Genomic DNA, 12,999 nt, shown 5'->3' on the forward strand with positions numbered 1-12,999 from the left:
ATGAAGCAGAACTTGGGAACTCCAAGCCCTACCATCTCTCTCCTTCTTGGCCCAATCAAGTTAAGTGAAACTAAAAAAAAAGCACATATTATTATTTCATACTCTTTGTTTTAAATTTTAAAATCTCTTAATTTTTTGAAGGAAATGCTTTTAATAACTGGTTTTTATAGGGCGTGTTAAAACAGAGTTTTAAAATATTTTCTTTTTTCAAGGAATGGGAACTTAACATAAAAAAAAGGTAATACTGAATTTTCATAAGTTTACTTGCCTCGTTCTGCATGTATTCAGAGTCTGAAGCATTGAAACTTAAGAGCTTTTATAGAAGAAGTATAAACAACTAGAAAATTTGGGCATCTTCAATGTTAAAACAGAATTTTGAGGATAACATTTTCACTCAGGCACGAATAGTCACAAAAAACACTGAACTCTTCTGAAAATATCTTATCCATTCACTTCTTTCTGATAGAGCATGTTTTTTTCCTGCAGAACCCTGCCCTTAACTATCTCACCTAATAAAGTGCCTTGTTACCTGACCTAACCACAGCCCCAACCTCTCAAATCTAAAACAAGTAGCACTCAGCTCCATTCCCTAGGAAAGGCATTTAACACAGGAAATTTACTCACCCCAGAGGGAATGATTAATTCCAGTGGCACTGTCACTTAAACTCTACTCCTGCTCTAATGAGTATTTTATTATATTGTTGTAAAGCTCTCAAAGTAGAAAGATTGAGAAAGCCTGAAATATTCTGTTTGATCAGAAGTTTCAGTGTCTTAATTAAGGTCCAGTTAACCATGCAGCTGTACGCACTATTGTCAGTGAGAACGAAGATTTAACATGGCTCCGCAGATCTACAGATGAACAGTGACTCCCCTGAGGAATACGTACAAACTACTAGGAAGACAAGAGTGAAAAAGCAATTTGAAGTACCTGGATAAACTGTGAGCCAGAGAAAGCTTCATGTAGACTAGAAGTTATGTAAGCAGCAGCAACGTTGCAAAGAGCATTCAGTAAATAAAGTCCAACAGCATGAGCTGAATAGAAAAAAACCCAGAAACTAATTCACACTGTGTGCAACCATCTATCCGGTGCACCAGACACTGAATGATTGCTATGGAAATAACACGATGGGTCCATACCTCAACAGTAACACAGTGTGGAACAACAGAGTCAGCAGTTATTACCTTAACTTCTGTTTAAGCAATCGAAAGCATGGCCTGCAATGCATGAAGTCTTCTCCTAGCTTGCTCTCTCTTTAAAGATGTTGTGCAAGTGGTAGATGCAGGCAGTGATGATGATAAGTGATGCTAAATATTGCCCTTAAAAATCTCTTTACGAATGCTTGGATGAAATGAGAAGCTTGATCTCTTGCTATGAATAGCATGCTCCCACAAGATGCTGTCTGAGTGAGCTGAACTGGTACGCTCCCATTTTAAGAACTGGTTCTGTTCTGTCAGGGAATAGCAACAGCTAAGTATGGCCACGGCTAGACAGCAGCTCTAGCCCTCCAGCAGCCAGCGGCGGAGCAGAGAGAGGAGAGGGGAGGGCAGGGCAGGGCAGGGCAGGGCAGGGCAGGGCAGGGCGGCTCGGCTCGGCTCGGCTCGGCTCGGCGCAGACCACCGGGGCGCGAGCCCCGGCGACCCCGGCTCCAGCGGAGCTCGGCCCCGCCCCGCGGCCGCGCTGCCGCGGAGCAGCCACGCCCGCCCGTCCCTGGCCGCAAGGGGAGGGGGCGGGGCAGCCGAGCGCGCAGGCCCCGCCCCCCGGGCGCCCCGCCCCAGCAGCGGCACCGTTCAGCCTCCGCGGCAGGCGAGGAAAGCTACCCCAGCCCGCGGCTACGCCAGGGCGGCAGCAGCGCCCGCTGAAGTGCCCGTGCATAAAAAAAAAAAAAATAGTACTCGTAGAAGGGCGTGGCAGATGCAGGAGCAGTCGTTCCTTTCACTGGGTCAAGACGGTGTTCACCGGGCGCTTTCAACGCTCGGCCTCTGCAGAGAGCGCACCTTTTGCTGTCTTTTCCGCTGCCACTAGTCAGGCAGCGCTGGGGTCACCCTCGAGGAGGCGAAGGCGAGCTGGGTCCTTGCTGAGGCGGTGGCGCGGCCTGTGACGCAGCTGCGGCCGCGTCCCCGCGCCGCAGTCGGGGCTGGGCGGAGGGACGCGTGTGACTGCGCGGGGCGCTGCCGGGCAGCGGGGCCGGCGTGGGGCGCGGCGGTCAGTATGATGCCTGGAGAGACACCGCCGCCGCCGGCCGGGACCGCAGCCGCCGCCGCGGCCTGCGCGAACTGCGGTGTTCTCCAGCAGGTAGCAACGGGCCGCCGTCCCTGTGGCGCTGGAGTGCCTGGGGCGGGGTTTTTGCTTAAGGACGCGACTGTGGGTCTGCGCCGGGCCGTGGCGGGTGGGAAGCGCTGGGTGCCGCAGTCACCGCTCCCACTGCAGCGGGAGCTCAGATAGCGAATGTGGCAAATGGGCTGTGTAAAAGTAGCAGCAGTGGCGAGCTTTAGCCGGGCGAAATGCGGAAAAGTAGCTCGTGTTTCTGCGGCGTGCCTAGCGGGATCTGCTAGTGAATTTCTAGGCGTAGCCTTTTGAGTTTGCTTCGGTGCAGTGGACGGAGTGTCGTCATTCACCTCCTTTCTTCAGCGCTCTTAAGCGAGCGTGTAGTGTTATAGTATAACGCTTTGGGCAGTGTTTGTTTCCCCTTTGTTTCCTCAGAATTCTCAGCAGGAAGGCCCTGCTGAGAATTCAGAGGGCGGAGGAGGTCTTCGGACACACTTAGAATGAGTATGGCTTGAGAATCTGGGAAATCTGTAGGCTCAAATGAGCTAGATGTTGTTTATTGGTAATATTCTGCTACAGCTTAATTTGATTTTGAGAGAAAAAGTTATGGGATTTTAGTATATAATCTACTGTGAAAGTAAAGTTTGAAGAGCTTTTGTATTAAAGCCTCATCTAAGTATGCATGCTTTCTTGTGGAGCCTGCATTCTCTATATGTATTTGTATGAATATATTTTTGGTGATTTAGTAACTTGCTCATTAAGAGAACTGAAAAAAAGGAGACATTATTGTATAGTGTAGAACATTAGCAATCAGTTTAGGGGTTATTTACAGTGTATAGTACTGTTTTTTTGGGGTGAAACTTCTTTACCAACTTGAGACTCTTCCTTACAGAATATAAATGAATATGTAGCCGCATTAATTGCACTGAAGCAAAAAATGATTGATGGAGAGTAAGTACAATTGCACAAGTGTTTTTTTTTTTTGTTTGGTTTTTATTGCTCTTAAGTTCTTAAAGCAACGCAACAAGTACGTGTTGTGGAATGTAGATATTCATTAATGCACAAGACTAAATCCTCCTCAAAATGAAAGTAACTTCTTCACGAACAGGCCCTAAGCCTGGACTGTAAGACTTCTTTAATTTATGCCCTAAAACATCTGTGTGTGATGGTAGTAAAACAGGGCTATTTTGTGTAGCTATAATAGCTTATATATTATTATGAATACTAGCAGCAGCAGCTCTTTGAGGAGATTTATTTCATTTTATCTGTTGTGAAGAATATAGTATGAGAACTAGAAGTCGAGCACAGGTGTATACAAATGTTTTCAACACAACTTAGTCTGAGCATTAAGGTATGAAATGCTGTTGAGATTAAATATTCAGAATATGAAAAGTGAGGCCGAACATCAGTCAGAACAGTAAGGTTCTAAAATGCTTCTCATAGTTTGCTTTCTCTTCTGTGATGGCTTCCACTTCTTCTCGATAACCATCAACATGTAATTGTATGGTGTAATGTATTGAGATATGTTATGTATATCTCCATGCTATGGCCTAATATCCTTGCTATGTCTCCTAATTGTAATGGTTTATTTCTCATGTACCCTTTCCCAGATACGTGTCAATCTGGCTTCAGCGAATCTAAATTCCAGTCCTGCATTCTGGTTTCCAAAAAGTATTTAAGAGAGCCCTCACTGTCTTAACTGGGACTCTTTTCTTCAAAGCTCCTTTACTTTGCCTCCATAGATTCCTTTTCCTGCCTCCAAACTTTGTGTCCTTCTTCTCTCTGCCAGGGCATACATTTCTTGTGGGAATTTCCTCCCCTTTAACTACTTGCAGCTCAGCCTCTTTCTTTTTTGCCTTACTTGATTACTCATAACGGTTGCAAGAGAAGGTAATGCAGCTCGCTCTCTATTGGAGGAACTGCCATGGTATTTCTCGCTCTTGTCCTTTCTTCTCTCCATTCTTAAAAAACATAACATTCGAGGAAAGGAGAGAATAGCTTTCCTTGATGCTGTCCCATGGCTCACTGTACACCTTGGATCAGAGTAAATGTTACCCTCTTACGGCTGCTAGGAGAATAGTGTAAAGATTAAAGCCTTTTAGGGTCTTTTGAACTATTTTTCTTACATTTATGTGTTCTTTCCTAGGAAAACATCCTTTTAAGTTTGGGAACTAGGATATGATTTTGTGATTATATGTATAATTTTTTGTTATATGTATATTATGTTCTTTACCTAAATAATGTTTTTTGGTTTGGTTGGTTGGTTGTTTTTTTAAGCTGCAAATAGTTAATGGCTACAAGTTCATGTAATTGCCAGTTGGGGTTTTTTTTCCTGTTTTAAAGCAGCCTGATTTGAGGTTTGAATGGCTTAATGAAACAAAAGGGACTACTATCAGAAAATGCAAACCAATCTTACACTTTCTGTATTTATCTATAAAGCAAAAGGAAAGGTATCCTAAGACATGATTGTGAAAATCAGGTGAGAAAATGAGTAATGTCTTTTTTTTTCTTGCAGTCGTTTGCTGACCGAGTATCAACAGAAATGCACTGATATCCTTTACTTTTCTATTAGTGTTCTTACAGAATTAGTATATCAACATTTCTTATAAGAGGGCTTGAAGCTTTTTATTTAAGGTTTAAGTTAAGAGATGATGCCTCTAGTAGAGAACAGACTGGATAGGCTTTGTAAAGAAAACAGGGCTTTGGAATTAAAACTGTCCACTTAAGATCTGTCTGGGTCTAATATATGGCTTAATATGGGCTATTTGAAATCTGCGTTGCTGAGAATGACTTGAGTTTTTATGTAACAGAAGCAGCTCTGCTTATTCACTTCAAATGTATTGAAACGTTTCAATTAAACACTTAGTTCTGCAAGTCCCATAGGACTTGGGTTTTTTGGGTGGAAGTCTTTACTGGATGTTTCTTTGCAAGTGGCGATTGGATTGAAATATACTTAAGGACGTTTGATAAACTGTTTTAAATTTCTTCCTTAACAAGAGATTACAGCTTCAATTTGCTGAACGGTAAGTTTGATTTAAACTGTTTACTAAAGATGCTATATTCTCTGTGTCTTGGACAGTTTTAGGAGTGTGATGTAACAGCAACAGCTCTGGGTCTAGACTGAGCTTTTAATGGTCTGGTCCTTTCTTTTACCATGCTTCCTAGGCCATAGTTAGCAAAGATACCCTTGATGAGGAGAGAAATCTGTCCTTCTTCTACAATACCTGTGTGAAATTCTTTCCTGGCCCTGTGTTACATAAGAGTCTAAAGTGACCAAGTGGAGATGCAGAGCTCATCTTTTGGTGGTGGTTAAATGTAAGCATATTTGGGGTGGGCCTATTTGTATGAAGCATTTTGTCTTAGAGTTGTGGCTGCGTGCCCTTGCTTACTCTACTTGATTATAGAGGAAGAGGCAGCATATAATCTTTACCGACTCCATCCTGCCTGCTGAAAAGTCCTGCAGTTGAACTCTGCTCTTATTTCACAGTGCTACCTATGTAGAGACACTTATTCCTGGCACTTCAGTGTAGGCAGCTGGGCAGTACTCCTGTGTGGCACATGCTGTCTGCTTGCATCTAGATTTAGGCTCAGTTTAATGTTTTAAAAACAGATCCTGAATTTTCTTTGAATGTAAAATGTTGGATGGAAAAATGAGAACACTTAGACTCTTAAAAGCCTTTGGGTGTATCTCACAGCATTTTGCCATAGGGGAAAGCAAAATACTCGGACACATGCCTGAAGAATCAGAACACTGAGTTTGAAAGCACCCATGTTTTTTGGCAACTTTTTTTTTTAATTACACTTCCCGTTTCAGAGAGATCTCTGCTCTTCGTTGCCAAGTGGAGCAGATGCTACAGAAAATCCTGCCTCTGGAAAAGTGCCAGGAAGAGTTGGGTTCCTTGAAAGCAGAGTTGGAAGAGAAAAAGGTGTGCTTGTAACGTTCAAATAACTTTTTCTGTTGAAGGAAATGTATATATTTAATGCTCATCTTAATGAAGCAGAGTTTAATGATTTCCAGCTCACTGACAGGCAGCTCTGGTTTTAGGTGAAATTAATTAAATGGCAGCAGGTTTCAGATAGGCAAAAAGTTCAGGCTTTTGTAGTTCCTATAATTTTTAATTAGATTATTTGTGTTTTATTTCCTTATTTAGGAAGAAAGGAGATACATTCAAATTCCTTTGGTTTTCTGTTTTGAGCTTATTAGATTACTGAACTCTCTATAACTTGTACTACTAAAAAGGTGCAAAGAGGGTCTGTGCAGAATAGGATTTTGCCTCTGTTACCATTTTGAACATATGTTTTTACATTATTGGCTACTTGAGTTTATTCCTAATTTCTCTCCCATCCCTTAGCTGAGATTTAGTCTACAGAAGAAAAGCTTTTGACTGTTCAAATCACCTAAATATATGTATTTTCTAGATGTTAACTGTTATTTCTGCAAAAAATACCCCATCCTCTTTCTTGTAGTTTTTTCATGCCGGTACAAGGTAGGATATTAACATTTGTCTTGTGACTGTACCTAGTTTTTCTTTTATGTTCGAACTGTTTTTTAAATCCTCTTCCCTCAGCAAGCATTAGTAGCTGATGTCCTGATAGCACTTTTTCAGAAAAATCAGGATTATGCGTATGGTGTATAATAGTGCTCTTGACTTCAGCTTTGAGTTCCTGTTCAGATAGGTGTTGGAGGCACATAGTCAAAAGATAGCTAGATATAGATTTTTTTGTTTTTCTTTAAAGGCAAAAGTTATAACAAATAATAACCTGGCCTTTCAACTTGCTTGTTTTCTCATTGAATATACTTTTTTGGCTATGCGCTGTTTTCGTTAGAATAGGTAAAGTGTCTGCCATCTATTTTTTTTGCACTCAGTAAGGACGTATTTTAACTGTGCTTTCCTCCTCCACAGAGTTCTCTCAAGATTTATCGGGAGAGTCAACTGGAATACGTTAAAATTAAAGAAGAAATAGTAAACAGTGATGCTGTGTGAGTGATGCTTCTTATTTTCACAACCTTTTTTTCCCCCCCTCTTACCTCTTCCAGAACTTGGTCTTGTACCGTACCTAGTTATGCTTTCCATTTTGCTAAAATTTTTATGCTTATGGGTTCTTAGAACAGGGAGTTGATGGAAGAATTGTCTTAAATTTTGTAGCAAACACTCTGGAAGGTAGTATTAGCTTAATTATTGTCCTGTCTTGAAGTGGCATTTGGTGGTTATTTAGCAAAGGTTTTTAAGAACAGGATGAGACTGGAGAAGAAGCTGTATTTTCTCCAGTTTTAAGTGGTTCTTAGTCTTGGCTTTTTGTCACTTCTGTCCGTTTCCATTGTGCTGGTAAGTCTCTGAGGCCAGTATGTAAATGATACTGCCAAAGTGATCTGCACTTAAAAATCAGTCCTTAAAATAATTGTTTTTAAAGAAACAGCTCGGCAGGTCCTGAACTGTCCATCATGTTTGGAAATGGGCAGGGAAGGGATTTGGCACCAAAAATGCAGAAGCCATTTTTGCTGCCATAGTGCATAATATTGTGAAGCTGTGCCTTGATAATTCCCAAAGTTTATTCTTCCACTAACCAGTTGCTCAAAGGCTACCTGGCCTGGAGCATATGTGTGTGTTATCATGCCTTACAGCTCTTGATGGACTCTCTAATGAAGAGAGGCTTTTTAACCTGTTATATTCCTAGCCTCTAAATCACCTGTATCAGGGAACTGTGACTTCTCAGTATTGTATGGAAAGGTACTTATGCTCTCAAAAGAGAACCAGCTAATATAAAGCTGGGTGTTGTGAGTTTGTAGTTGTGGTTATTTTTCTCCATGTGCATCACTTTGCATTTATCAACACCAATGATTGCTCTCTAGTCGCTTGGAATTCTAAGACGCTTCTACTATTTTTAGTAGTCAGCTTATATTTCTGATGTGTTCCAGCACGCATCCCAGTGGGACTTCCACTGGTGACTTCTTACTTCCTTCCTTGTAAACTGGCTATAGTTTTTAACTGTGATATTCCTAAGCTATTTTAGTGTTACTAGGAGGTCAAGGGAGGTGATCATTCCCCTCTACTCAGCACTGGTGAGGCCATACCTGGAGTACTGGGCTCCTCTGTACAAGAGCTATATGGGCATATGGGAGAGAGTCCAACGAAGGGCCACGGAGATGATCAAGGGACTGAAGCTGAGGTACCCTGGTATCTTTACATGGCTTGTGAAACATATGGGACTCACAAGCACAGCAGCAAGCCACTAGCATCCAAAATGAGGGGAGAGCAGTGGCTAGTGTCTACCTGGCCTTCAATAAGGCCTCTGACACTGTCTCCCATAAAAGCCTCATAGCCCCTCAAGCTGTTGCTGTAGGGGCTGGATGAGCAGACAGTGAGGTGGATTGAAAACTGGCTGAATGGCCGGGCCCTGAGGGTGGCCATGAGCGGTGCAAAGTCTAGTTTGGAGGCTGGTAACTAGCAGTGTACCCTGGGGGGGAAGGAGGGGGGCCACATGCTTGGTCCAGTCCTGTTTAACATCTTCATGATCTTCATTTCATGTTCTTCATTAGTGATTTGGATGATGGGACAGAGCGTACCCTCAGCAAGTTTGCCAATGACACTAAGTTGGGAGGAGTGGCTGATAGGCCAGAGGGGCATGCTGCCGCTCAGTGTGAGCTTGACAGGCTGGAGAAATGGGCTGACAGAAACTTGGGAAGTTCAGCAAGGAGAAGTGCAAAGTCCCGCACCTGGTGAGGAACAACCCCACACACCAGTATATGCTGGGGACCACCCAGCTGGAAAGCAGCTTGGCAGGAAAGGACCTGGGGGTCCTGGTGGGCACCAGGGTGAACGTGAGCCAGCAACGTGCCCGTGCGGCAAAGAAGGCTACTGGTATCCTGAGCTGCATTAGGCAAAGTAGTGCCAGCAGGCTGAGGGAGGTGCTCCTTCCCCTCTACTCGGCACTGGTGAGGCCACACCAGTGGAGTACTGTGTCCAGTTCTGGGCTCCCCAGTACAAGAGAGACATGGACACACTGGAGGACAGGGAAGGACCACAAAAATGATTCAGGGACTGGAGCATCTCTCCATTGAGGAAAGGCTGGGAGAGCTGTTACTGTTCATCCTGGAGAAGAGAAGGCTCAGGGGTGATATTATCAATGTCTATAAATACCGGAAAGGAGGGTGTAAAGAAGACGGAGGCAGGCTCTTTTCCATGGTGCACAGTGACAGGGCAAGAGGCAGTGGGCACAAACTGAAACACAGGAGGTTCCCTCTGAACATCAGGAAACACTCTTTTTACTGTGAGGATGACTGAGTACTGTCACAGTTTGCCCTGGGAGGTTGTGGCCTCTCCATCCTTGGAGATATTCAGCAGCCATGTGGACATGGCCCTGGGCAGCAAGCTCTAGGCAGCCCTGCTTGAGCAGGGGGGTTATATGAGATGACCTCCAGAGGACCCTTCCAATGTCAAACATTTTGTGATGCTATAGCTATTTTATATACCTTTGACGTTGAGGCCATTTTAAGCAGTAGGTCACATGAGTTCAGTAATTTGAGAGCTGAGTTTCTTCAGAAGCAGAATTCTAGTGAATTGTTCATAAAATGAGTATTAATCTACAGTTACTGTAAAATAATTTAGGTCAAAAATTATCTCTCAAGTCTTTTGGTCCAATCTGCCATTCAGAGCCAGTGTCAAAGTTAGGTTGCTTAGGACCTTGTCTAGTTGAGTTTTGAAAATTTACAAAGATGGCAATTCCCTAATTCTGAGCTTATAACAAGCGTGATAACTTGAGACAAATACGGATGTCCACTGTGAAGAAGGTTTTAGGTATGAAATCACTCCTACAGACAAGCTTTGAAAGAAATACTGAAAAGGTTAGAATGTTCCAGAAGTAAGGTTTAAATTTAAATAAAAAGATCACATTCTCTCTGAGGATGAAATAAATATGACAGACACAGTTGTTGTTTGTATTTATATTTTTAACTTTTCAGTATTACGAATATAACCACATTATGGTTTTTGCAGTTTGGGTAGATTATAATACTATACGTATTCTGCTTCTGAATGCAACTTCTTTTAGCATAGCTTTCTGTCAGCTGAAGTTGTGTATCCATCTTAAAGATCAGATAGGAGCTTGAGTTGCGTAGCATGAGAGTTCTGTCCAAATACATCATGTACAAACCTTGCTTGTTTGTGAATTACTAGATTTAACATTACCTGTTTTCTTTCTTAATGTAATTGCATGTGTTGATGAAATCAGTCAGCATACTACTGCACCTGTAAAAGTAACTATTTCATCTGTAAATATTATTGCAATGATAAATGTTGGCATTTAGTGGCTGTCTGGTTATTCAGATTCTTAGTTGTTTGTATCATAGAAATTTTGTCTCGTGTTGAAAGGGACCTATAAGGATCATTGAGTCCAACTCCCTGCTCCTCGCAGGACTACCTAAAACTAAACCATATGACTAAGAGCATCGTTCAGATGCTCCTTGAACTCTGACTGTATTGGTGTCCCACTTCCCTGGGGAGTCTGTTCCAGGGACCGGTCACCCTCTCAGTTAAGAACCTTTTCCCAATGTCCAATCTGACCTTCTGCTGATGCAGCTTCATGCCATTTCCTCATGTCCTATCACTGGTCACCAGAGAAAGGAGAGCAGCACCTTGCCATCTGCTGCCCCTCTGAGGAAGTTGTAAACTGTGATGAGGTCACCCCTCAGCCTTCTCTTCTCTAAACTGAAGAAACCAAGTGACCTCAGCTGCTCCTTGTAAGTCTTGCTGTCAAGACCTTTCACCATCTTGGTTGCCCTCCTCTGGGCACACTCTGATTGTTTGATGTCCTTATATTGAGGTGCCCAAAACTACACACAGTGCTCGAGGTGGGGCTGTACCAGTGCAGTGTAGAGTGGGGCAATCACCTCCATTGACCAGCTAGCTATGCTGTGCTTGATGCACCCCAGGACGCAGTTGGCCCTTTTGGCTGGCAGGTTAACACTGTAGACTCATATTCAACTTGCCATCAACCCAGACTCCCAGAATCTCTTTCTGCCGGGCTGCTCTCCAGCCTCTCATCCCCCAATTTGTACATATAACCAGGATTACCCCATCACAGGTGTAGAATCTGGCACTTGTTCTTGTTACATTTCATACAGTTGGTGATTGTCCAGCACTCTAGTCTATCCAGATGTCTCTGTAAGGCCTCCCTACTCTCAAGGAAGTCTACAGCTCCTCCTAATTTCGTATCATTGGCAAACTTAGTTAATGTACACATTTGACTCCTGTGTCCAGATCATTTATTAAAACATTAAAGAGCATTGACCCTCAAATTGAGCCCTGGGGAGCCCCACTAGTGACTGGCTGTCAGCCTGACGTAACCCCATTTACTATAACTCTTTGAGCCCAACCCTTCAGCCAATTGCTTACCCAATGTATTATGGACTTGTCTAGCTGTGTGCTGGACATCTTGTCCAGAAGGATACTATGAGAGTATCAAAAGCTTTGCTAAAATCCAAAAAACCCCCACATCTACTGGCTTCCCTTAGTCAGCTAGATGGGTGACCTTGTTGTAAAAGGAAATTAAGTTAGTTAAACAGGACTTTCCCCTCGTGAAGCCGTGCTGGCTATGACCAAGGACTGCATTGTCTCTCAAGTGTTTTTCAATAACTCCCAGAATAACCTTCTCCATAATTTTACCTGGCACTGGAGTAAGACTGACAGGCCTGTAATTACCAAGGTCTTCCTCCTTACATTGGGACACCATTTGCCAGCTTCCAGTCAACTGGAACCTCATTGAAAAATAATGGAGAGAGGTCCTGTGGTAACATCGTCCAGCTCTTTTAGTACCCTGGGATGAATCCCATCACGCCCCATAGACTTACGTGCGTTCAGCTGGAGCAGCAGGTCTTGAACAAGTTCAGAGTTGTCTGGGAGTTTATCATCCCCCCAGTCATGGTCTTCCGACACATAGCTCCAGGGGGTCCCAGGGCCCGACATCTGTGTTAAAGATAGAGGTGAAGAAGGCATTAAACATCTCTGCTTTGTCTAGGTCCCTATTTGTTAGGTGACCGACCTCATCAAGTAATGGACCAATGTTATCTCTGATCCTCCTTTTGCTGTTTACATATTTTAAAAAGCCCTTTTTGTTGTCCTTCAGAGTCCTGGCTAGCTTGAACTCTAATCAAGGTTTGGCGGCGTGAATTTTCTCCCTACAATGGCGAACGGCATCTCTATAGTCCTCCCATGTCACCTGTCATTGCTTCCAGTGTCCATACATTGTAGATGCAGTACTGCTATGCGTTGGTCAGAAGATAATTTACAGAGAAATGGAAATTTGTTTCTTGCTATTTTTTAAAGGACACTCCTCCCCCCTTTTTTTTTTCTGCAAAGATGTTTTATGAGGATTTTTTTCTGAAATTCTCACCTATGGCTTGACTGTCAAAGCCATCATCTGAGTATACAGAGAGTTAAGTATGAACCTGTTCAGGCTGAGAAGGCCCAAGAGCATCGGTCTATTACTTTATAATATAAATGTTTTGACTACTGAACATGCCGAAGGTGGTCAGTCATCCTGTTTCTGAGTGGGTTTTCAACTGTGTTCCAGTTAATGTCTGAAGTGATGATTAAAGCTTGCACATCCAGAAAGGCTTAGGCTGTAAATCTCAATCCATTATACAAGTTTTAATATGGGGAATGGATGAACTGTGTTGTTCTTCATGAAAGTGATCAGTGAGCATTGGTGGCTTGTTTTTGTCAGGACAGAGTCCT

The 12,999-nt window shown here is 43.1% G+C and overlaps 2 protein-coding genes across 22 annotated transcripts in view; one reads left to right on the plus strand and one right to left on the minus strand.

Annotated features, from left to right (window-relative positions):
- The window catches only part of NFX1 (nuclear transcription factor, X-box binding 1), a 118,268-nt gene extending 116,678 nt beyond the window's left edge, over window positions 1-1,590 (minus strand). For 7 of the 14 annotated variants that reach the window (XR_012041077.1, XR_012041078.1, XR_012041081.1 and 4 more), the window contains exon 1: window positions 1,183-1,589. Coding sequence is in view for 8 of the 14 variants with exons in the window: in XM_072853441.1 (XP_072709542.1) it covers window positions 1,183-1,226 (44 nt within the window). In the remaining 6 variants the exon portion in view is untranslated. Of the gene's footprint in view, window positions 1-1,182 lie in introns of all 14 variants that reach the window. The other 7 variants (XR_012041076.1, XR_012041075.1, XM_072853438.1 and 4 more) reach the window with 3 other exon arrangements.
- A 205-nt stretch (window positions 1,591-1,795) lies between these two features.
- ICE1 (interactor of little elongation complex ELL subunit 1) overlaps window positions 1,796-12,999 on the plus strand; it is a 39,902-nt gene continuing 28,698 nt past the window's right edge. For 3 of the 8 annotated variants that reach the window (XM_072853433.1, XM_072853434.1, XM_072853435.1), the window contains exons 1-6: window positions 1,796-2,293; window positions 3,159-3,217; window positions 4,782-4,816; window positions 5,271-5,289; window positions 6,081-6,192; window positions 7,171-7,247. In XM_072853433.1, the coding sequence (XP_072709534.1) occupies window positions 2,210-2,293; window positions 3,159-3,217; window positions 4,782-4,816; window positions 5,271-5,289; window positions 6,081-6,192; window positions 7,171-7,247 (386 nt within the window). In that variant the 5' untranslated portion in view covers window positions 1,796-2,209. Of the gene's footprint in view, window positions 2,294-2,751; window positions 2,771-3,158; window positions 3,218-4,781; window positions 4,817-5,270; window positions 5,290-5,457; window positions 5,582-6,080; window positions 6,193-7,170; window positions 7,248-12,999 lie in introns of those variants that run through there. The other 5 variants (XM_072853427.1, XM_072853431.1, XM_072853429.1 and 2 more) reach the window with 4 other exon arrangements.

Source organism: Ciconia boyciana, chromosome 2, assembly GCF_034638445.1.
Source record: "Ciconia boyciana chromosome 2, ASM3463844v1, whole genome shotgun sequence".
In the NCBI taxonomy this organism is placed as follows: domain Eukaryota; kingdom Metazoa; phylum Chordata; class Aves; order Ciconiiformes; family Ciconiidae; genus Ciconia; species Ciconia boyciana.